This window comes from Athene cunicularia, assembly GCF_003259725.1.
Source record: "Athene cunicularia isolate RWA chromosome 3 unlocalized genomic scaffold, athCun1 chr3_part1, whole genome shotgun sequence".
NCBI classification, from domain to species: Eukaryota; Metazoa; Chordata; class Aves; order Strigiformes; family Strigidae; genus Athene; species Athene cunicularia.
Window position 1 is genome coordinate 117,669,361 of NW_020799097.1, and position 25,607 is coordinate 117,694,967.

The following is a 25,607-nucleotide window of genomic DNA, read 5'->3' on the forward strand; positions in this document are numbered from 1 at the left end:
GTTAAGGTTCCTTGTACTGTCCTTGGGGGTGCTGGTTGTTGTCTTTTCCTTTTCTGTATCTCTTTCTCATGTGTGTTACTCCCTTTAAAAGGATCTTTTAATGTTTGTGTTATGGGATGTCTAGTTGCACTTTTGTGTCTGAATAAATGATTAATTCTGTTTGTTGTTCTTTTTTTTTTTAAAGCCAAAATGCCAGACCAATGCAACCACAAAAACTTCTGAAATTCACTGTGTGTGGCTCAGCATCTTTGTTTAAGAACCATTTTTCTTCAGCATCTTTCATTTCCCTCATGTGTTTGCTGTTAAAGCTTTTATTTTTAGTGCTTGTCAGTCCTTTCAGTTTGCAAAATCTTATTTTTACAACATGTTCTGCATGTGCGTGTAGCTTCTGTAGAACATTTCAGTGGGCCAGAGACCACTCTGGGGTGTGAGTAGTATTTGTTGTGGTAAATAAAACCCCTGACCTCTAACCCTAAAGGCCACGTTCTTGACCACTAACAGCAAACCTGGGCACATCTGCCCTTGCTTGGGTGAGGTGCCGTCGTCTCCCTGCTCTGCTCTGTATGGTTTCTGTTGATAGACTTTCAGCCTGTCTCTGCCCTGCCTTGGCTTCCTTTTGCTTGTTGCACACACAATATGCTGTCTCTCAGCCCTGGTTTTCTTTTGAATTTTTTGCCTTTTGTGACATGTTGTCTGGTCTCCTACTCCCCATAATTATGTCATGACTCTTCTGTTTCCCACCTTAGTGCTTGCTAAGTGTGATAGACCCAAATGTAGCTCTGCTGTTATTTCATTATTTTCACTTCACATCTAAATGGCTGCATGCATTAACTCAAAGATAAGCTCTCCAGTGTGCCACTTTCCTGTTTTATTTAAAGTTGCACCTGCTGCCCTACCTGCACGCATAGTTATTTCATAGCGCCTCTTTGGCTCTTTCCTCTCTGTTTTTATATACATATATCTATATATATCTTTTAAAATTTTCTCTTTTCTCCGTGTTGAGCAGCAAGTTTGCCTTCCACTGATGGTATATCCCAGGTGGTACTGTGATGTAATTGGCACTGTCATGTTTCACAGGAACAACTTGAGAGAGTAACAGAGTCATTCCCTTCTCCCACCACTTCTTTAAAAGAAAAAGGAGAGGGAACAAATTCTAGTTTAACTGACAAATAAGTTGTAGCATCTGCACAAACACTAGGAGTATCATGCTGCATTTTGAGATACAAATGTGGCATGGACTAGGTTTCAGAGGAAGTAAAATACATGGAGACACATTTGCACTACTCTAAAATCACTGGGACCTGAGACATAAATTACACTGAGAGGAATAATATGAATGTGGGAATGTTATCATAAAACCTAAGGACAGATTTGTGGCTGGTAAAAATTAGCATTGCTTTTTCACCATTTCCATCATTTCCCTTTGGTGAGGACTGGCCTGGAGACCAGTCACGCTGTGAGATGGAGAGCTAGTGCTCACTGTCCTCTGCAATTTTCAGTTAATCCTTATGCAGCTGTCTCATTGAATAGGAAGAGATTACCCAGACTTCAGTGAATTAAGGGCTTTTTTTGCACTCAGGAGTATTGAGCTTTGCCCTAACTCCTGGTGTCAGTCGTGCTCATGTCAGGCAGGATAAGGATCAGTGTAGTTCAGATCTGGAAGCAAGATCAGCTTCAAACTGGACCTGAGCGTTGGGTTCAAAAACCATCAGGTGCTGGAACAAGTACAGCTGTAGCCAAGCTTTTAGCTAGGGTGTCCATGTGAGAGGCTGCTGCGCTGTCAGAAGAGCACCTGTGTCCCTGTGCCTTGTGTATTGGTGTAGTTTGGGTTGTTTCCTAAGGAGGTTTACAAAATACCACCTTTTATGACCCTGCATATTTATTTCTTTCTAATCTCTGTGAGATTTGATACCCTTCACTTCTTCCAGGCAAGTAAGAGCAAAAAATGACGATCTCCAAAGTGCCAGTTTCCTCTAAACAGTCTAGATGATGAAGGAAGAAAATGCTTATGCAAGTTAAGCAGGTATTATAACAGAGGAGAATTGGGATCGATATGGGGGACAGAGAAATATGATGAATGTACAGTCACATAAAAATTTGGTGGTAGAGCTTATGTCATAGTAGACAACAAAGGTCTACAAGAGCTGTGAAGGAGTGCGTCCCTTAAAATAGAAAAGAAGGATACGGAGTAACCCATGCCAAAATAACATGTTTATGAGAATTATTTTTTTTTTCTATTCTCCTTGGAATTAAAAAGAATGTAGTGACTTTGTCCAGCACAAAGATATCAAATTCTTCGCGCAGTATTTGCAATTACTACTGGAAGGCTGAAATGCAGTGAACTGGTGTAGCTCTAATTGCACTGTGGTCATGCTCCTGCTGAAGTACTTTTAGACTATATTTAGTATGCAATTGAGCCATGCTAACATGGGCTATTAGACTAATGCTACTGTAAATGAGGCGGACAGTATTAAGATGTGCTTTAAGATTGTCAAGTAATGTGAAATCGGGTCAGATGTTCTTGCTGTGTCTCGCAGGACAGTTGGTGTTGCTTCTGGCAAAGCACGCGTAATGCCGTGTGGATGTGCATGCTTGCAAGGGAGCCGGCAGCTGGGAATCGCACTGCTCATCTCCAGTGTCCTTCCTCCTTCCAAATGCTCCCTGCCCATAAATGTTAAGACATTCAAGAAAGAACCGATGCGGCAACATCCCAAAACACCCTGTTGCAGTAAGAGATAGGGGAAAATCCGTATCCCGGGCTGCATCCAGAGCAGTGTGGCCAGCAGGTCGAGGGAGAGGATTCTCCCCCTCTACTCTACTCTCATGAAACCCCCCTGCAGTGCTGTGTCCAGCTCTGGGGCCTCCAACATGAGAAGGACACAGATCTGCTCGAGCGGTTCCGGAGGAGGCCATAAAGATGCTCAGGAGCTGGAGCACCTCCCCTGTGGGGACAGGCTGAGAGAGTTTGGGGTGTTCAGCCTGGAGAAGGCTGTGGGGAGACCTTAGAGTGGCTTCCCAGGACTTAAAGGGGCTACAGGAAAGATGGGGAGGGACTCTTCATCAGGGAGGGTAGCAATACGACAAGGGGTAACAGTTTTAAACTAAAAGAGGGTAGATTTAGATTATGTATAAGGAAACAATTCTTCAGTGGGAGACACTGTAACAGTTGCCCAGAGAAGCTGTGGCTGCCCCGTCCCTGGCAGGGTTCAAGGCCAGGTTGGACGGGGCTTTGGGCAACCTGGGCTAGTGGCAGGTGTCCCTGCCTGTGGCAGGGGGGTTGGAACTAGATGGTATTTAAGGTCCCTTCCATCCCAAACCATTCTGTGATTCTATTCTATGAAAATAATGTTGGCTGAAGGCTATAATTTGTTGCGTGTTTGGAGAGGTGAATACTCTGTGCTGATCCCGGAGGTGGGCTGGCTCTGGCAGGCACAGCCAGGGCACTGTGGCCTCGGCTCAGGCCCTGTCCTTGCTGTGTTGTCAGGCTCTGGCAGGGAGGGTGGAGACCCAAGAGGTTATTAGTGAAAGGAGACTCTTCAGATTACACCTGTGTAGGGCAGGACAGGAATTTGCCTAACAGAAGCTGTCATCATGTGCCAGTTTTGTTTCAAGTATGGCAGGCGTAGTGTAACCCACAACTCAAGAGTAATGTGTGAACTGTGAAATGAATGTCAAAAATACATGGTTTTTATTGAGTAGTCACTAAAATAGTTGGAGCCTGTTATCATGGTAGATATAACACTTCTTGGGTTTTATGTGCACTTTTCAAAACATTCTGGCAATAATAAAGTATTTTTTCTGTTGCAGAGGCAGGGTGTTCTGTTTGTAACATTGCCTTTTTTGCACTGTGACTAGCATCAGAATGCTAAAATTGTATTAAAAAGAAAAAAAAAAAAAAAAAAAAAGCACAGCAGCTTGTATCTAGTGATCCAGGAAATAAGCTTGACTCATATGGCTTCTGTATGTCACAAGAGACCTGCACATTTTTAAGGAAACCAAGTTACGTGTCTAAGGTCTTCATATTGGTGTTAGAATAGCTTAAGTGTAACAGAGCACTCCTTGAAACTTTCTCAGTTTGGACAGGCGTCATTGCAAACAGGCAAACCCCTGACAGATGTGGGAAGTGAGGCACTGTTAACACAACAAGGCTTTTTGACTAATGTAGTAATTATTTGTGTTGCAATTTTTCCTTCTAGGAGACTGAGCTGCTAGATATCAGCCTTGTTAAAGATGCCAGATGCGGAAAACATGCCAGAGCTCCCAAGGTAGGAATTTTTGCTGTGTGCTTACATGTTACATTGATGACCTAGATAAAATAGAATGGGAATTATATGCAAGAATTAAAAAAAAAAAAAAAAAGTTCCCTTAGCTAATAAAAAATATTTTTTTCTTTTCTCCATTTACCACTGTTTCTAATGAGAAGTGTTATGATTGTTAAGCTGTTGTCATTTGATTCTATGTGTAAAATGCTTCTGGAAGCCCTGCTGGCAGCAAGATAAAAAAAGTCCTGGTTTGTCAAGGTAGTTTTTGGCTTCCCTGATGGCAAGGAGCTGATAGATGTTTAGGTCTATGTTAATGTTTGTGCTGCCAGTTTTCCTCTTTCTATGCCTCTTGAGACCAGAAAGAGGTTTTTGTTGTTTGTTTTTTTTTTTAAACTGTCATCAGAGAGGTCAAGATATCAGCTCCCTTAGGTGCCCTCTGATGTATTGCATACTCCTTTGCTGTCTCTAAAGACAGTTAGGTTGTAGATAGATGTTCTCTCTGGTCTTTTTGTTTGGACAGACACTACATATCAGAGTAAAAATGAAAGCACTCAGCTCTGGAAGCAAGATAGTGCCTCAGGGAATCACAGGAGTGATAGGAAAAAAGGAAATCTCCTTAGGGGCCTGAAAGGGTGGCCTTGTTGCAGCTTAGCCACGGTTAAACCGGTGGCTTGAAACAGCCCAAAGAAATGCTTCTCCTCCCCTCATCTCGGGGGAGGAAAATGGCTGGGTCTGGATGGCCGTGGCTTTCCCCAGAGCCTCCCACTGGGCTCCCTCTTCCTTTCACCCAGCCTTGGGTCAGGGCACAGCCCCACGGGCTCCTCAGCTCCTTCGGGGTAGGCATTAGGAATAGAAAAGGTTGTTTCTCCGTGCCACAATTCAATTGTAGTTATCTTTGAACAGACCATTCAAATTTGGTTTTCAAAGCTTTCCATGTAGTGCTGGCAGCATTTTAAAGGCTGAATTATAATTGAAATGCAACAGAAGTACTTTATGACATCCACATTAATACCAAATGAGTTCACCATGATTAATGGTTCTATGATGAATAGCAATAAAGTATTAACAATGGCTAGAACATTATTTTAAAATGCTACCCGCTTTACAGAGGACATTCGTGTTCTTCTAACAAAATGTTTTTAGCTAAAATTTATGCATAGCTATTGCCTCGGTGGCTTTTATTTATTAGGTTACATAAAGGCTGTTTTTGTTATAACGTGTTACAGATTTGACAGCAGTGACATTAAATGAAGGGTATGAGAAAATCCTGACTTTTAGGGTGGTGAAATGCACCACCTGTGTGAGTGAGTTTGCTTTTTGTCATTGATTTGTGTGTGGGCAGAATGAAAACAGCACCTGGGTTGGCTGTTGATGGGATCTTGCAAACGGTGTGAAACAAAACGCTCATTTTGGGGCCAGTCATGTCGGTTTTGCTTTGATCCATGTTGTGGGGCTGAGCAAAGGAGTGTTGACTGTAGGTGAGTGAGCATTACAGAAGCCCTGTTTGTGTCATATCCATAGAAGATCTAAAAGTCATCTAGCAGCAGGAAGGCTTGGCTCTAAGTTAAGCAGTAGCAGCTTGTGATTGCATGGAGGTTTCTAGTAAAAACCCCGGTATATTGGCTTAAGAGAACAGCACTGTTGCATGAATGATACTTGTCGAACTTCCCAGCTTTTTCAGTCTCTTTTCCACAGCACTGCTTCCAGGTGGGAGCAACCCTTGCTCTCATGTGAGTGTAAATAATGGACTCTGGTTAGGGGGAGTTCCTGTGTGAGAAAGCAAGCTTCCCTCATGTATCGTACAGAGATGTCATTCACCATCTGCTTGTTGCACGGTAAAAGCATGATGCATGTGATGATTACGTTGTGATGATGAGTCTGAGCTGTATCCAGCAGAATGGCTCTGGTGTGGTTTACTGGTACCTGCAGCACCTCTTGCCCTGTACGGTATAAGCTGCAGCCATGGAACAGAATTTAGCTGCCTCAGCAACAAATACTACTTACTGCTGTGGTACCACTTAACGTAGCTTTATTAGCTGTCCCAGAAATTAATCTCGTGATCTGCTGGGATCATCACTGACTTGGGAACTTTCTTCCTCTAGTAGCCTTGCTGGGCTAGCCTTGCTTTCTTCCTTGCTAGCCTTGCACTGACAACATGCTGCTGTGCATTGATGCACCTTTCACTGTAAAACACGAGACTGAGGTGGTTTTCTCTTCATTCTCCCTCTGCCTATAGTCTTGGACAATTTTTAAACTGCGTTAGGGGACTTCTGACAACTTAGGCAAATTTTTCAATCTATTTTCAGGATTCTAAGAGTGGATTTCGTCTGTGGGTTGTCATTAAAAACTTAAGAAGTTAATGGGAATTTTTAAACCTCATTTAGAGTATTTCTGATCTACTGCTATCTTTTGATAGAAATAAGTGTCATCTTTAATAAGCCTTGACTTTTCTATTAAATAAAAAAAAATTATTTCATTTTTATAGTAAACCAAATTTCCGTGTCATTAACGACACCCGTAGTAAGCTACCAGAACCTGTTAGGTGTGCTGCTACAGAAGACCATCAGCAAGTAATGATTTAGAGGATGTAAGCAGTCGTAGTTACCAAAACCCTCTTTCTTCCCAATCGCCATCTGGAATACACACTTATTCCCCATATGCTGCCATATCCACCAGTGGGGACGTTTCTTTGGTAGCTTAATTAATCTGCCAAGCTCTTGATCTTTTTGATGGCTAGAAACATAGTCTGTTCTCATGCTGCACTCAGTGTAACTTCTGCACAACCATCAGTATTCTTAATTTCTGAAAAAGAGAAACACAAAGGGTTTTTCAGTTAGTTACTCTTTCAACTTTGTTGGTTGACATTCTGCTTTCACAATATTTTTCCCTAAGTCCAGACATACATATTTTATGATCTTACATCATTATCAGGGAGGGGGGGAAGCAGCTTTTTAATTCTGGAGAAGTTTTCACTGGTGAAGGATAAACAGCCAAATGCTTTGTTTTTATTTAGAAGGCATTGTCCTCTTTTTGTTTTCTCCTATTTCACAGCATCCTTAAATTTCTTGAAAATGTGTTAACATTTTGCTCCAGTAATTCAGTCCAAGCTATGGATGGTCTTCTGTAATCTTTTGGCTAAGTGAGCATAGTCTGTGCTCTGGAGAAGAGTAGTATTAGGCACACTTATATTTTGTATTACTCCTTAGGCCATAGCATGTGCAAAAAAAGGGTGTAAATGCACTGTGCTACCACACACTGTTCATAATCTCAGAGCTTTTTCTTTCTGGTTTTCTCATCCAGGAGGTCTGGTTCCTTTCTCCCTTCCCTATTATGTTCAGCCTCAGAAGTTCCCTAGAAGGCAGAAAAGGTCATCTGTCATCCTACAGTCGTCATGTTAAGGTAGAATGAAGAATGAGCTGAGATCTCCTCAAAGTTAGTATGTTAGCACAAGGTTGCAGCTATGCAGGTGGTCAGCTCCACTTGGCACTTTTGAGTGCAAAACCACCTCTTCTTCTCCATGCTGCTGGTTTGTGATGATTGTTAGAGTCTCTTGAAAGCTCTCTCCTGTTCTTCCCACTTCCTGGTGACTGAAGAGCAAGAACACTAACGCTGTTCCTGGCCATGACAGCAGCGTATGGCAGTAGCTTAGAAAGGTGTCTATAAAAGAAGGACCTTCCTGAGCAGAGCTCAGGGATAGTTACCCAAAAGACCTGATGGAAACTATGTAGAGTAGCCCAACACTAGACCAAGGTCCTGGAGCCAAGATCATGGTCTTATCAGTTGATGGTAATTATTATCTGTGCTCTCACACTTTGGAGTACTGTAATGAATTTGTGGCCACACTTGAGAAGTGCTGTTACCATATGGACTGTGTGAAGCCTCGACTTCACCTCAGCTCCTCTGTGTCTAAGAGTGGCTTTGTGTTTCTTATTCTAGGAAACTCAAAACTTGTTTTCATTCATGGCAGTGTCTACTGTTTCTCCCAAATGCTGCTCAAGGCTGGGAACATGAAACAAATTCAGGAGACTTGCACAAGACTCTGTCCTGCTTTGTGTGCTTGGCACCCAAAGGGATTTTGTAGATTTAGGGGGCTAGGTAGACCCTGTGGGTCTCGGGCAGAGAGTCAGAATGGTTTTAAAGCAAAGGAAGTGGGGCATAAAGATTAAAGGTTAGATCAGTCAGAGTGTTTAGGCATCTGAAAATAAGCCTGTATGTTCTATAGGAGCTTAATTCCTGATGATGCAGAAGGGAGACCTTTAATAGGTACCAAAACACTTGATGTTTGGGGGATGAGAGTATCATCCTCTGACCCAAAATCAGTAAGTAGTATACTCAAATGACCTCTGTGTTACTGAGAAGCTTCAGCATCACCTTCTTTTTCCATATTGTCAAGGATGAGTCCTTCCATCTTCAGCTGCTATTTTCAGAAATGGTACCAGAGTTTTCCATCGCAATGCAATATGCATGTAAAGGCTTATTCTTTAGAATAAATGCAAATCTCAAGCAGCACAGACCACTGCCGCAGATCTCTAAATGAGGAAAAAAATGAAAGTAACTTTCTGAAGAGAATAAGAAAAGACATTTAATTGTCAGGAATTTTTCCCAAGTATTAGGAAAAAGTGCCTGGTCAGAATACAATTAAATTTATACAGAAGTGAGGGAATGATAAGTGATTGTCAGGACTCTGCCTTTTTAGTAAGCATCAGAATCATTTACGAGGGGAGCAAGAGAAATTGTGAGAACGGGAGACTAACATGCAGTTCATCTTTTTTCCACTGTAAGACATGACTGCCCATGAATTCAACGCAGCTTTTTTGAAGTGTGGCATGCCTTTTCTCACAGCTTTCAGGAACTCAGAGCTGCTGTTCTTGTCAGCAAGGGTGCAGTGTCAGGGCTCTCATTGCTTGTATTTCTAAATGCTGAAGGAATGTGAAAATCATTAGTTGGGATGAAGCAATTATTTATTTCCTTTTATTCGCACGTTACCTGGTAGCACTCTCTTGAGCTTTGTTTTGACATGCAGACTAACGAAGAGACGCCTTTTCCCTTGTAAAGTTTAGCAGATAGGTCTGCAAAATAAAATAATACAATGAGCAGTGAAGAGAAACATACGCTTTTTCTACAATGAGGCATGGAAATAGCTCTGAATATTCACATACTTTCTGTGAAGTGTGGAAGTGTCACTCAAAAGAGTGTCCATGTTATTAAAAGGGAGACATAGCTGAAAATGTCTCACAGCAGTAAATACTGGTGAAAGGTTAGGTGGTGAAAATTTGGCAGCTGTGAGAATGCTCACAGGACTAGGAAAGTCACACTTTTTACCATCTTGTATTTACTTTAGCCAATAACAGTTTCTATGGAAACTAAAATCTTAATGCAACTGTAGAAGTGTTTTTAGTAGCAAGAAGAAATACCAGGATGAGTTGGCAGGAATAAGGAAATAACCCCATGGCAAATGTTCCTATTGAAAACTTTTGGTGCACTTGATCAGTCTGTTTTCCCTCAAAGATACCATAAATCATTCAGCAGGAAATTAATTTCTTTAAATGGCATATGCTATGGAACCTGTAGGAGATGAAATTATGAATGATGGTATCACTCTAATGCCAAAACATTTATAGAGCGTAGTCCCCAATTTTAAAAACACTTCCAGCTCCCCTTCTCACTTTAACGAGAAAATTCTACAGAGAAAAATAATTAGGCTTTTTAAATTTCAGATATTTGCCAAGACCTCGACTACTACTATCATCATCACCAGCCTCTCTGTATTTAGTGGGTTTTCTTGAAATGCTCAAGTAGAGTGAGATGATCTCAGGAGTATCTCAGCTGTAATTTAAAAACTACACGCTTCTTCCTCACTGTAGAGGATTTACTGGTTTCTATCACATCTGTAGAGAAAAATCAACATTTCATGAACTAGAAGGGCTCAAAAACTAACAAGGGAAGTCTAAATAATTATTTAACAGAAAATCTGGTGATTTTCAGGGAAATGAGGATGTGCAAGTCTGTTTGAATTGTCAGAACTATCAAGACAGTTATCTTCTGTGTCTGCTTCTGTACTCCATTGCGCTGACTGAATCACTAGGATTTTACTGACATTTGGGTAAAATTTATGCAGAGAAACAGAAAGTAAGACTGCTGTCTGCTACGTTGTTAATAATCTCCTATTTCTTGCTTCTTTTTTTAACTTACTGCCTGAATTTACAAATGCGGGTGAAGAACTTCTTGTGAACCCACTCAAAGCACACATACACAAGTAAATAAATTGCAGATAAAGCTTGACTGGTTTGCCTCTGAATTAGGCTCTAACTTCGAATTTACAAGTCCAATGACAAAAGCCTGTCAGAATAAACGTAATTCAGTCACTTGATCTCCTTATGGTATCTGAGCTTACATTTTTACTGGCAGCCTGTGATTTTCATGGTCAGGTTTTTTGTTTAATCAGGAGAACAAGAGAAGCCTCTGTCACTTCTGAAATATTTGAAAGCCAAGCAGTTATTAATTTCTTTATGAAAGTCTGTGCTGGGACAATTACGTTGTGTTTAGTAACCACCCTGATTAGACTGCATGTGGGAAATGGCAAATAGATTCCCCCCTTTTTGGTCCACTCAGTAAATTCCCTGAAAAAGTCAGCTGTCTGTATCGATTGTGCAGGAGAGCAGCAAGCCTGCCCTTTGCAGCACCGACTCTTGTCACTCTGCCTGTTTCACATGCTGCTATTGCTGTTATTTTTATCTGCTGATAAATGCATGTTGCTTTCCCTTCAACAACCTTGGTGCTAAATTAGAAACTAATGTAAATTATACCTAAGCAATGTTCTATTTCTGCCAAAAAGAAATAAAAATGGAGTATGCACCTTCTTTGCACTCACCTTAGGGATAACAGTGACATCCTCGAACATCCCCCCAATTTGTTTGTTCTTCTACATGACTCCTTTTTTTCATAATAATGATTAAATTACATAAACATTTTCTGTAGATTGAGTTTTACTTGATTAAGGAAGTTTAAGATTTGATTTCTTCAGATGATATTTGGCTAGTGTTTGAAGACCTGTTCTCCAGTCAGGTCTTCACTTCTCCATCACCTGGAGAAATGTCACCATCAGAAACATTATTTGTGCTATTCTGGAGGCAAAGCAAAACTTCCTGAAAGCACTAATGAAGCCTGGGGCATTAAGTAGCAGCACAGTAGCCATTTTCTTTCTGCTTCATCAGGTCACAAGTCATGTCTGAAACACGGTGGCTTGCTTAGCCAAGTGGATGAGCACAAGCGTTTTGCACCTGCGCTCTGAAGCCTGCGGAGATCCTTGCCTGCTGTGAGGTGCCATTCACTTGGCTGCTCATGCCTGAGGCTGAGGCCACCTCCAAAATGATCAGCATCCCGGTGAACCACCAGAACAGCCCAAATTGGTGAATGTGATTTTATCTACAGCCCTCTAATCCTTAGGGAACTGGGACCTTTTCAGAAGCTTGTCATACACTGTATAATTTAGCTCTGTCTGGGTAGTTCATCAGGTTCAGTATTTACTAACATTCAGGGTATGGTAGAAAGCACAGGGTTTTGTCCAAGGCTTTCACTATGAATCATTGCCAAAAAGATTTTTTTTTTTTTTTTCCTGCTCACTGACGGTTTCAGTTAGCCTTCTGTGCTGCTTGGTTTTATGTTTTTCTTTGTTGTATTTATAAAGCGTACATCTTTTTGTTTGTATACTTTCATGCCAAAGTATGCAGTACAAAGTATGTAAGAAGAAATTCTGTATTTTAAGAAGCACAAAGGCATTTTCTAAATATGTTTTTAGAACTTGACATTTTAATATGAAAAGGTAGACATTGCTCAATTAAATATGTGATATTTGACTTGCTAAGAACACCAGACTATCAGTAAAGCTGTGCTTTACATGCTACTGCTGAAGATGCTTTTGAATAAACGTGCGTACGTAATTTTTTTTTCCTTTCATATGACTTTTTGTGTGATTTCCAAAGAGCTATTGGCAGAGACAGCTTTGTGTCCTCTCAAGCATGCATAATACTCCAAAACTATTTAAAGTCTGTACATAAGCCACTCTTGTGAGCTTTCAGACTGTGGCAGTGGGCGATTAAAGTATCACACTGGAGGGCACGGACTCATCACTTCACAGATCATGTGCTTCGTGCAGATGTGCAGTTCAGTGCTATGGTAATGGTGGTAGTGGTGTGGTAAGTGTAGCTGATTGTAATCACCTCCACACTGCTTCGGCTTGAAGGTTTAAATTCTTCTTCTTGCCTTTCCCTGCTGCGGGACAGGGCTCTCAGGAGGAAAGGTGGGTTGCAAAGTGACACCTTTTGGCTGGTAGGTGCCATCTCTGGTGAGCCTTGCCAGTGCGATGGTGGTGTGCCATCACCAGCGCACCTCGGTGGTGAGGCCACATCCAGTGTCATGGAATCACAGAATCATCTCGGTTGGAAAAGACCTTGAAGATCCTCTAGTCCAACCATTAACCTCACATTGACCGTTCTCAACTCCACCAGATCCCTCAGCGCTGGGTCAACCCAACTCTTCAACCCCTCCAGGGATGGGGACTCCACCACTGCCCTGGGCAGCCCATTCCAATGCCCAACAACCCCTTCTGGAAAGAAATACTTCCTAATAGCCAGTCTAAAAGTGTTGGCAGCCTTTTGACAGCATTTATGTTGCTGATCTGTAATACAGACATGGATGTCTTATTCCTGCCTTGACACTGATGATGCTAATGAGGTGAGAAAATGCAGCTGGGACAGCATGTCCAGCCACAGCTATCACAAACCCACACCCACTGTCAGTCGTGATAAAGCTCACTTGAATCTGATAAATGGCATTTTTACAGTGTCTGGCACAAAATTTAAAAATTGTTGGGACAGTATAATGTTATTGCTTATCAATGTCCTATATTATCTTATTGTGATCTTGCACCCCCTGTGTGTTCATATCCACATTACATTTTGACTTGCACTAAGATCATAGAGATTTGGGAAAGTATAGTCTTTTTTTTTTTTCCCAGTGTTGGTACAGCATCTCAAAGAGCAAAGTTCTCTTTCATGAATAGGCTCCCAAGTGCAATACTAGTATAAAAGCTAATAAGCAAAAATGTTGCTTTCATAAAGATAAGAAATGCTGCATTCAGCCTCTGTTACGAACACTCAGTTTGGAAAGAACTTCAGAATTTTTCATTGGAAAATGTAAAGGTACTAAATAACCAAGTCATACTAGTCTTTCCTTCTGAGCAGTAATCTGCATCTACAAATATTTCATAAGTATTAAAGTACAGATTTTAGCAGTAGTGTGGAGATGTGCATCCAGAGAGAGATCTGATGGCAGTCCAATACCCTCAAGCTTCGAACATGGAATCAACAGGCTCAAGTGAAAATGCCAAAGCAGAAACATTTTTCTGCAGTTGTTTGGAACGAATTATTTAAATTTCCTCGTTTTATTGGAATCCAACTTGGTGATTTTCCATGGCATCCCTTATCCTGTAAAAATATGGTTGTAGAAAACTGACTAGGTTTTAATTAGTTATAGAGGTTTGATGTATTTGTTACTATCTGCATATAAGTGGCTCATTTAGTATCTCCTTGTGGAATTGAGCAAAACCATTTAGGCTTAGAAAAGAGACCACTGCGAAGCAAAAGGATTAGGTGTAGATCCCTAGTAACCATGGCTGACAGAAATACCAGATCCTTCTCAACTCCCCTACTCAGCTCTGCAGCAAAAAGCATTTTACCAGCAATAGGATGGCAGGGTGCTGAAGAGCTGAGGAGAAGCGGAGGGTGATCGGCATTGGTGAGTCATTATCTGCATGCTGCAGTGGATGTTGAACCCTGGCTGGAAACCCTCAGCCAAATGTCAGGATCTGAGCAAGTTGTGATGAGCTTAACTAAGTGTCACAAAATTGTACGTGTGGACTGGGAGAAGCCCAGCCAGGGCTGTGGGGATTGGGGCAGGCCAGGACTGATCCACAGCTCCCAGCCCAGGCAGAAGGCAGGTAGGAGACTCGGAGGAACAGTTTATTGCTTTCCCCAGGGGTTATTTTGACCCAGCACGGACATGGCTTAAGTACACACTCAGGGCTGTTATACCAGGAGCTTCATTCAAAAGAAGGGAACAGCTATAGCGATTCTGGTGGTTACTGCTGCTTTCTGTCTCCCTCTGCTTTGCAGAGGAGCATGTGTCCCCAGCCTGCCCAGATCCCTTTTGCTTGGATTCTTGCTGCTGGTTTGGGTGAAAAAAAACTTGGTTGTGGCTTCTCTCCCACCTTGCCTTTGATTCCTCTCACACAATGTGATGTGTCAGGGGAGGTTTAGACTGGACATTCGGAAAAAAATTTTCACAGAAAGAGCCATCAGACAGCCCAGGGAGGTGGTGGCATCACCATCCCTGGATGTGTTTAAGGGTTATTTGGTTAAGATGTTGGGGGATATGGTGTAGGGGAGAACTTTGTAGACTAGGGCTGATGGTTGGACTCGATGATCCCAAGGGTCTTTTCCAACATGAACGATTCTGTGAAGTATGAATTGCATTTGGACAGAGCTTGTAACTCAAGATTTGTTTTTGAGATTTAAAGCAGTTGTAAAAAAAGTTTTCTGTAATACTGAAGTTATTTAAACTTGCTTAAACTCCACTAGAACAGCTTCCAGCTTCAAAGTTCATTATCCTCCATATTACATTAGCACTTTCCCGGTCTCGCAGCTAAGCACATTTGGCTGTAAAACTGCACATTTGCCTTACGTTTGTTAATCCCTACTTGTATGCTGTCCAGTACACGTGTCTAAGAGAAAGTGATGGGAAGAAATTTGGCTCTCAGAGATAAAACTTTGATTTGAAAATAATTACAGCCCCTGCCATAAATAATCCTTGTTTCATCGCTGTGGCTTTTCGGTCTGTTTGTTTTTGTCCCAAGGCATATCTGTGCCTGTCAGCATCAGCTGCACCTGATGGGTGACACTCATGGCAGATGTACTCCTGTGCCTTGTAGTGACACAGGTGCCCTGCAGAGATACCTCTACCAGTATTGCAGGGAAACATTTTATTAGGAATAAAGTGGGACTGACAACAGTCAGCTACAGATAAAGTAACTATTGGGAGGAAATGGAAATCGCCAAGGGTCCATGTGCACTATAAAGGAGCTGGAAACTATGGCTATTTCCAGTGTAATAATATCAGTGTATTAATGTTAAATCCGTGCTACCATTCTTCCAAAGTGTCATGTAGAAATGAGACTCTTTTCTTTTGTTCTAGTCTGCTTTGGATATACAAGAAGGTAGAGGCAAGTGCATCCAAATACCTGATAGTTTGGTGTTTTTTAATACAGTAGGATATTTCTGAAACCAAACCAAGCCAAACATCCTTCCTATTTAATTATAAATAGGATTATGCTACCAAGTAACACATATTAATACCTCATTTTAGAATAAATCATGGGTAGTATTTGTGTGGTGATACCAAAAAAACTTATAGCTGTATTTAGCATGAGTTGCCTCTCTCTGGCTTTCTCAGTTCCATTCCCTCCCAGCCTAATCCTAGTTAAATAAACAAAATTATCAACTGTTGCCACCTGGGACTTCAAACACTCTGTTCCATTCCTGGGCTGTTAATGAGCCATCCGCAGGGATGTTACTGCAGAATGGATGGTATGACGACACTGGCTGATACACAAGCATGTGCATGCAGAAGCAAAATGGTTGTATCTGTATGCCAGTGCTAAAAGGACATTTTCAGAGGGCCGAAGGTTTGCTTAATGCTTTTTTTCACCCCTTGGTGATTTACTGGAATAAAGTGCAGTGTATTCATTGTCAAGGTTGATATGCAGCTATACCTGATTTAGCAAGATTTTTCTATCAGATGCATCATGGATACATCCTTTCCAAGGAGAAGCGTTTCTACCACTACAAAGTTGAATGAGTAAATGTGCTGTAGCCCATCCTCAGTATAGCTGATATGCACTAGTGGTGCTTATAGACAAAATTAGGGGCTGTTTTCTGCATGTGGCTCTTCTTCTGTATGGTTATTAGCACTATTAAGTGTCCAATATCCTTCATATTTTGTCTTCAGATGACAAAAATCAGGTCTTTGATCCTCCTGAGAAGGTCAATCTGCTGAGAATTCCCATGCAGGGACCTATGTGTCGTTCTTGTTGAACAGAAATAATTTTAAGGGATGTGTAAGAATGTAGGTGAATTATACATTTCCAGAACTTACCTGCTCTTGAGTATGAACTTGAGTTCATACCCCTGAAGTGCAGATTGAATTATTAACCAGCCTAAAATTTCAAGGATCTTACTGAAATACGGACAGTGTACCAGTGCTCTGGGATCATGATGTTTCTTAGAAAGGGAGTGTGCAGAAGCCACAGATTCAGTGCTGATCTTACAGTAAGGTTGAGTGTAGCTCTATTTTTAGTTAGTATAACAATCTTGATTGTATTACCCAACTAAGCAGAAGAAACCCAAGTGTGTAATTGTAAATTACAGTAATCTATTAAAATGCAGGTTTGCTCTTTTAAAGGTGGATTCCATGTGGTTTAGGTTTGTTATCTTCCAAGTTATGTTGTTTAACTTGGGGAATTTGGCTAAAAACCCAATTACCTTATTTTGGAGAGGTTACCACCCTTGGCTGGGAGTTCTTGGCTGCAGTATTTGTCGGTATCCAGTTTATTTGTTTTTTTTTTAATTAGAATGAACTTCAAAGCATGCAGTTTAGGAACAGGCCTAGATGGTAGCTAATATTTTTCCATCCTGTTGTGCATTGCCTCTGCATCTGGGTTCATTCCCATCAAGGGAGACCGGTTTCTGGATGCTAGACTTCCAATTATGGTTAATCTCTGTAACACCTGTTAATATATTTTTTCCTCATCTTTCCAGGAGGAATCCTAAACCAAGTATCAGCATAATTTGCAAATACTAACATCATAATCTGGGTTGTTTGAATTCTCCTGTATCTGCAATAGTCAGTACCTGTGCTGAAAAGCGTATGTGATGTGTAGACAGGAGGGTGAGCTGCTGGGTTACATCCTCTGCCACAAGCCCTGAATCTGGCAAGGTTTGGCCATATGTAGGGGCTTTGGGTCTGAATTATTTTATTTTCTTGCAAGAAAATTGTATCCAGTCCTAGTCTTAGGACAGTGTTAAACGTTATAGTTTATCACAACTGGTAAATAATTGGATTTTTTTAAAAAATAGGTCAGAAGAAATTAGGACTTTTTGCTGTGTCCAAATACAGAAAAAAGCACTACCAGCCCAGTGATTTTTATATGAAATGTTGTGATGGAAGGTTCTGGTAGTTCAGGGTATCTGCACTGACTGCCAGTCTCACTTGCAATGCATCCCAAGCACTTTTTTCCTGTTTTGAAATGCATCCAATATTGATAATACCATAACTGAAATTACACAAATATTTTTTTGTTGTTGTTGCTGCTCTGAGTTAACCTCCTTCCTCCAAGATTAATGAAATAAAGGGGGGAAAAATCTATATAAGAAACTGTGTTCTGTAGTTGTGAATGTTTAGTACAAACGACTTCAAAATTATGTTTGCTAATGAAGTGGCAGAATCAGAACAGTTGTGCTAAGTCAGGTCACAATATAAAGGGAAAAGGCAGTCACATTCATCTCAGAAATAATGGTAGCAATTTGCGTGTTGATAAAATGTTTAAAGATAACAGCAAAACCGAATTCAGGTAAACTAAAGCAGATTCCTTGAATGGTTACCTGTTGAAACAAACAGAAGAAACTAGCATGTGTCGGGATAGCTGATAGAACCATGTCAACTGCTAGACTGGCTCTTAGGAAGCATTTCTTTGCAGAAGGGGTTGTTGGGTGATGGAATGGGCTGCCCAGGGCAGGGGGGGAGTCCCCATCCCTGGAGGGGTTGAAGAGTTGGGTTGACCCAGTGCTGAGGGATCTGGTGGAGTTGGGAACTGTCAGTGTTAGGTTAATGGTTGGACTGGATGATCTTCAACATCTTTTCCAGCTGAGATGATTTTGTGATTCTGTAACAGATCCCAGCCCTCCAAGGTTGGTGGGAGTTTTGCTTTGGCTTTTGCTGAAACCCAGGCTCTCTTTCATCACATAAAAGAACAAAGTCAACATGGGCTTTCTGCAGTATATTTTTGGTAAAAAATTCTAAACCACAAAATGGCCATTTGGCAGTTTGAGAAGGAAAGCTGATTTTAGCTAACCCATTTAGTCCAGTTTTGCTGTGTTTTGCTTTGATAAGGACAAAAATGCCCTTTTGCCCTTCTTCCCAAAGCTGACCTCTGGCAATCTGCCCAGGCTGCTACTCTGTGCCAAGAAGTAAGCCCTGAGCTGCAGCCCGCCAATCTTTTCCCCTTTCTTTGTGTTTACATGCACCTCAGACAACATTGTGGTTTTGTAGGAGAGAATATCACCTTTTTCTCCAGACATATTTATAGCAAATTGGTTTTAACAGTTGTAAAGCCATTCTTCACAGCCAAGGGCTGTTGCTACCAGGGTAAACATGAAGTTGTCAGTGGGTGAGCGGCAGAAGAAAGAGCAGAGGAGGTTGTTTATGTCTCAGGGTGCATGTTTTACAAGTCAGTGCAGGATCAACATTTTTGGAACTGCTACATGTTTGGTTTTCCTTGGGTTTGGCTGAAAAGAGGAGAATTTACTTTGGAGTTGCTTTCATGTTGTCCCTCAGAGTGGTCTGCTGTGGTGATCCGAGGCACTGGGGTTCTTCGGGACCTGAGGCTTCTGCTGGTGTAAAAATTCAGTCCTACAGGTCCTCATGGTCGACACACAGATTTTACTTTTTAGCAGTATGAACCAAACATCTTTGCTGTAGAGGTGACAGTGTTAGAGTTGTGCTAGGATGCACTAGAGTAGTTTAAGTTTTTTTCACTCCTGAGTCCTATGAGAATATAGGCTTGCCCTTGCAGATGGTGACCATTCATTTTGTTAAAGGTGTGAGGTTTGTCCTTGATTGGAAGTCATCATAATTGGCAGGCTAATCCTTGCATCGTGTTTCCCACTGTAGTCAAAGTGATGACACTTCAGTTGTTTCAAAGGAAGCATTACTGCTGTAAATTGTTGTAGGCAACACAATATAATCTAACTAATTTCAAAGACACTGATACGTTTGTGGCAGTATTTCAGTTGGGGGAACTTTACACTGTATTTTTTACATCCTGCTAGAGTCAGGAGAGTTGCAAATGGTGGGAGGAGAAGTGGGATTATTTGACTGTTACTTACATAATGAAAAAGGAGAGTTTGAAAGCTGTGCTCAGGTCTGCTCATATTTTTGATGATGCTTGGCTTTCCCTTTTGGTTTATATTTAAAGTGATTTTTTCTCTGTAAGCATAATCACTTGATATTGCTAACTTAATCTTTTGCATATGACACTTGTAAATTATGTAATTAAAATAAACCCTTTACTGTATTTTAGGTATTGGATACTAGCTTGATTAAGAATACTGAAATACCCATGCATTTGAAAGGGAGGTACCATGTTTTCTACTTTAATTGAAAACTACTTTGGGCAAATTAAAAATGCCAAGGTAAAACTTATCAGGCTGTAAACAAATGTTATACAATCTATGTTAGATCTCTGCCATCTGGAAAAACCCAATTACCCTCAGACATGTTTATGCTCTTTAGAACAACGCCATTCTTGGCAATATGAAAAATGGACGTTTATAAGAAAGACGCTCACAGCTGGTAGTGCTGCCAGGGGATGAGAAGGTGCGGTGGAGGTGGTGGTGCTTGTGTCATGGGCTCTGCCACTCTGATGGAGGAGTGACAGGTTGTTCACTGGAGGCCTCGGTCTCTGCCTGTACCAAAAAGAGACCTTATGATTGTAGGTGCTGGTGTTGGGAGCTTCCCCTTTCCCCTGCCTCCGGATCAGATGCCTGCTGCTGGCACTGTGAATGCCTCCACACTGGCTTTAGGAAATTTTGTATTTGTAAACTGTTTGAATATTTGGAATAATTATTCAGATTATCTGTTCAGTTATCTTCATCCCAGCACTCAGAAAGCAAACTGGAGTTTGTGTAACTCCCCAGAGTCAGGGAGCACTGGCATGAGCACCTCTCTAGCACTCCTGTACCAGTTTGCTCACCCTTATTTAAGATTCCTCTTACATACTGTATCCACCGTGAACTTGCTTTGTGAAGAGAGCTGACACCCTGTATCTAAGAGAGCTTTGTGAAGCTTATGAGCTGGGTTTAGATGGCTGAACCATGCACATCCCGTTAAAAAGAAATGTATTGCTGTCCTGTCTGCTTACGGAGCTTAATTCATCAAAGCATTTAATAGCATATGCTTCAGGAGCCTTGTTGAAAGAAAACCTGTAATGACCAAGTATTTGTTTTGCACATCCAGGAAAGGTGTGATCCTGGAACTGGAGAACTAGGAAACAAAGTGTCATTTAAAGAGTCTTCTATATTAACTAGTCCAGAATTAAGATGAGTGATGAGAATGTAAAAGTGTTGTCAGAAGCTTTCCCTGGAGCAGTTACTGTGCCTGTTAGTCATACAGTTTATCCTGATGATAAATTCAAAACTATTTGCAGGATTATTTAGAGTGTAAGAAAAAATTGCATTTTCCTTCACTTTTGGAGCTAGTGTCAAATGTGATCTAAAACTATTGGATATAAAGTTATTTCAATTGCAGTGAAATATGAGAGAGACACTTATAATTTTAATCTGTTTATAAACCAGGGAAAAAGATGAGGAGAGAATGCTTTTATTTGCGTGGAAATAGTGGACCCTGATGTAGATGCAGATAGATATTTTTCTTTCTCCCCTTGGGTGCACACGGTCAATTGCTCCTGGGAGTACAGAAATGAATTGCATGAATATGTACTCCAAGCCTGGCCAGATGAACGCTATACAGTTTTTCTATATGTGGAAAATAAGGGAGCTAGAACTGTGAAAGCTAGGAAATACGTGTTTTTCTGTGCCTTTCAATATGGGATTTGGCTTGAGAGTTGAAATGACCACAGGTCAAGGACTACTGTAGAAGTGTTAATATAGGTTCTGCAGTTTCAGCAGCATGCACACAAAAAAGCAAAGGGCTCACGACTAAAGCTGTCGTTGAAATCCATGTGACCAGTTTTGGAGAACCACAGAGACAGTTGTTTATACAATTAAATAGGTTTAGAGTACCGTTTGTCAGAGTCTTTTAAAGCGAGAGCTTATTGGTATCAATTGCCACAAAGCAGACTTACCGGGTAAAGCCAAAATCAATTTATAGGATGCTTATCAGTATGTCACATTTTTTCCAGTTTCATTGATAGCAGATCAAGCCCACCCCAAAAAATGAAATAAGGAGATAAACGCTTTTCTTGCTGGGACTGTGAGCATAGACAACAGGCGTGTAAGGCTGCCTTTGCTGCTTTCAGCTCTTTGCTCTCACATCAGTGTATGATTGCAGTTTGGCGGGGGGGATTGATTTTGTTTGGGTTTAGGAAGTAGAGGGCTTAGAAATGTCTCCAGGAAACGAATGGGCAATCAACAGGCAAATCACCAAAGGAAAGGAGAAGGGGGAAAAAAAAAAAAAAAAAAAGCAGCTGTATTTCAGTATTACTTATTTTTGAGATATGTGGCAGGGTTCTTTAAAATTCCCATCACCCAGAGGGAGTTGATTGGCTTGCATTTAATTTTACTTCAAATAATAAATTCTTAGCTTGAAAAGCCAACTTGAGTCAGCTCTCCACATCCAGAATCACTCTTTCCCAGGTTGTTCTCGCTGCTTATTATTGGATATAACAAAAAGAAATGTCGTCACATTGCAGAAAAAATGGCTGACTTGTCATGCCATTTGCGTCTGGAGAAAATAATCTACAAACTAAGAACAAAAGTGCTAATATTTGAAACTATGGCTGGGAAAGAAATACGATGGCTTATTGTGTTTGAAAGCTTTCTTGAAATGCATAGATGAGTGATGTGGGCAGCAGCTGTCTCTGGGTTTAAATTATTCTGCAAACTTTGGGATGAGAGGACAGAACTTAGTCTGGGCACACACAGCAGAGCCAGTCTTGATAATTCAACTGTTCTTGTTCGGTTTTCAGCACAATTGGATGTCTGTTGTGATTTCTTTGTATATATACATTAGGAGCTTAATTAAAAGTTGCATTTTAACAAACGTAGAATAAATGTTATTCCTGAAGCATGAGACTGGAGTGAATGAAGTGAACAAATTCTCAGGAGCGTTATTAGCAAACCACATCACAGGAGAGACTTGGAGGAAAAACTCTGTATTTTAGAAGTGATAGCTATTTAAACTCATTAATTTAAATCTATTGCAAGTATTTCTGTTTATTTGCTCCTTTGATATAGTTGATATCAGTGGAAATAATCTACTGTTTGCTAAACTAGAGATAGTTTTATATTAAACCTAATAGATGTTTTTAAATTCTAGAAAACTTTTTCTGTTCTTTATTTTTATAGATATTATAGGTAGGAATCCTGTTACAAAGCATGAACTGTACTGTCTAAAATATACTCCTTCAGAAATGTGGGAAGTGTTTTTGTTCATTTTTTTAATGTGCCTGTCTTCTAAGTGACTTTTTCTCCTGAACAAGAGAAGAGATGGGTGGTAATCACATGCCTTGTCTGGTAGGAATGAAGTGTCAGCATCTGACTGCAATTATCTTGGGGAGGCAACCAAAGACCAATGAGAGGACATTAAAGTTTAATGACTAGCAGCCAGGGGAGGTGAAAAAAGTGAAAACAGCAGGAGCGGAGCCTGACGCAAAGCACTGCTTGTCAAAGAGTCCCAAGAGAGAGCTCCATGTGCTGTGCTGAGGAAGGTGGAGCCCACTTTTCTTTTAAAACAGAAAGACAGGTTGGGATGGACTTTTAGCTAAACATTACTTTTCTTCTCTTGAAATGCTCTACAGTTCCTGCAAGCACTAGCTAACCATGGACCCCAAGAAGAGGGGCAGAGGACTAAACTCACATTCAAGGCATTGTAAGGTGGCACCAGCACCCCAGTACAGAAAGCACTACCTTAGCCCGCTTGTTTTGGCCCCATATTCTCAGCCCTGTGCCAGGACTCACTTGTAGCATCAGAAGTATTTATGCACCAAGGGATACCCTGCACTGGGGAGCTTGCAGAGCTGAAAACCAGATGTGCTTTTCCCCCTCAGGGTCACTGCAGTTGGATGGGTTCTTTGGTTGCCTTCGCTGGGCATCCACACGACCGTGTGCGTTGGCACGCAGCACTGGGGAGCCCGCAGGGCTGGGCAGGCAGCAGGGCATGGCAAGCAGGAGAGACAGCTTCTCCGAATAGCATCTGGCAAAGCTTGGTGAAGATGTGGAGGCAAAGCACACCTTGTGCAAGCTTAGCAGGTGTTTGGTTTCTTTGGGAAACAGCTAAGCCAGGAAGAAGTCTGCTAAGCAGCAGTTAATAATGCTGGTACAATTTTACAGCATTGACGCGTTTGTTTCTTTACTCTTTTACAACTATATTTACTTACTCCTACCTTGAATCAAAACAGTTTCTACTTTGAAGTGGTTTGAAGTGCTGCGTGAAGCACCTTCAATTATGGCTTTATGTTGATGTCAGTCTATTTACCTACACCCAACCTGCCAAACTATTTATACTTAGTGTCGTTGAATTTTTAGCGCATTTCTCTCTTTTAGAAAGTTCCTTCGTAGTTAGTCTTGCTTCTTCAAAATCACATGTGAAATCACTCTGAACCAGGGTATCAGTCCAATGATATGCAGCCTGCACCACTACATGTCTTTGGTTAGGATCGTGCATTAACCTGTAATCAGTTTAAGTATGGTTTGTAATTTATTTACAATTCCATTCCTTTGTCATTGACATGTTTCTTGGAAGAAGAAATTATGTTTGACAGTGCACTTCATGTTTGAGAGGTAAAATCCAATTTGTCTAACCCTTGAAAGCTGACTCCCATGTTTCTATTAATGAAAAACCTCCCGTCATCCTGTTGTCCAGATTCGGCAGCAGGACTGACCATTTACTGTCCGTTAACCTCTGTTAGCACATGTTAAGCAGTTAAAGCACCAGCTAGGTAGGAAGATGGATATAAACAAATCACACGACCGCCCGCTAGTCTGATCTTTCCCTACAGAGTGTTACCATCTAATTCAAAATATTTTCACGTTTCTCTTGGTATATATTTAAAGACTGAACCATTTTTACTTCTGTAGCTGTATGACTATTTATTGGCATAATTTCAGTGATGAAAAAGATGACTTAAGCCAAGTGCAAGATCAAGATATGTTATCTGCAGTACTATCAATGTAGTCTTTTTGCTGTGCTTTATAATAAACTGCAGGCTCACAGGCCTGGCATAGAGAGTGTTTGCAAATATGTATGCTTTGTTTAAAAGCCAAGGAGCAGGATAGTTATTATTTTGGGATCTGTGCCTAATGCAATTTTCCAGTAGTAACTAAATCAGACAGTGCCCTTAATATGTGCTTGCTTTTTTACGGGGAAGTAAAGATAGTGTGGGTATTGTAAAATTGGAGTGAAGCATTGAGAAGTAGAAACAGTATTTACAACAGCATACATTCACACGTTGTGTTGTTTTACTGAAGTATTTCTTCTCCATTATGCTTCATTGATAACCTTTCAAGTCCTTTCCAAGTTTACATGTCTTCAGTTTTATGAATCTTATTTTTAGAAAATAAGATCTAATTTATTCTTTTCTTTAGCAACTGTAAGTTATGGAAGAGGGTACTTGTAGTTATAAGTAAATCTTTTATGTCGGAATAGTAAAATGTTCTAAATTGATGACCTGATGTAGAGCTTAACCTCAATTATCAGTGGGGAATTTATGTAACGTCTCATCTGTTTCCATAAATCTGGGCAGACAATCCTGACAACCTCGTCATATTTGATACACATGGTATTTTATTTTAATTTCCTAACCTGGAATATTTCAATCTAATTGTGCATCTCTGAATCATCAGATATTTTCTCTTGGAATAAAAGAGATTATTGTTAACTGTCAAAGCCCAGGAAATACGAAACGGGAAAGCCGAAGGTTTCTAAAGCTATGCAGAATGCAGAGCTGTGATGCTGAATAATCTTTCTTGCTATGTACATGTCTGATAATCGAAGAAGGATACACATCTGCTGCTGCTGAGTTACTGCTGTTGGTTTGCACGACTCCGTGGCTTGCCGTTCTTAATTTTTTAACATCAAATAAAGGCGTCTTGGAAAGAGTACCTGCAGAAAGGCAGCTTCCTAAGACAACGCCTGACACAGAATCACTGGAGTTAATGCTGTTCTAGTTCCATCCTCTGGCTCTGAGGATTTGCAGCAGCTGAAGATAAGTGAATGATGCAGTGGTTCATGTTACGGCACTTATGAAATGAACTTTATGCAAAGTTTATATGACAC

The 25,607-nt window shown here is 40.9% G+C and overlaps 1 protein-coding gene across 1 annotated transcript in view; it reads left to right on the top strand.

Moving 5' to 3' along the window:
* Positions 1-25,607, top strand: part of PLCB1 (phospholipase C beta 1) — a 397,493-nt gene that overhangs the window by 101,326 nt on the left and 270,560 nt on the right. The window contains exon 3 of the mRNA XM_026844689.1: positions 4,197-4,265. Within this exon, the coding sequence (XP_026700490.1) occupies positions 4,197-4,265 (69 nt within the window). The remainder of the gene's footprint in view (positions 1-4,196; positions 4,266-25,607) is intronic.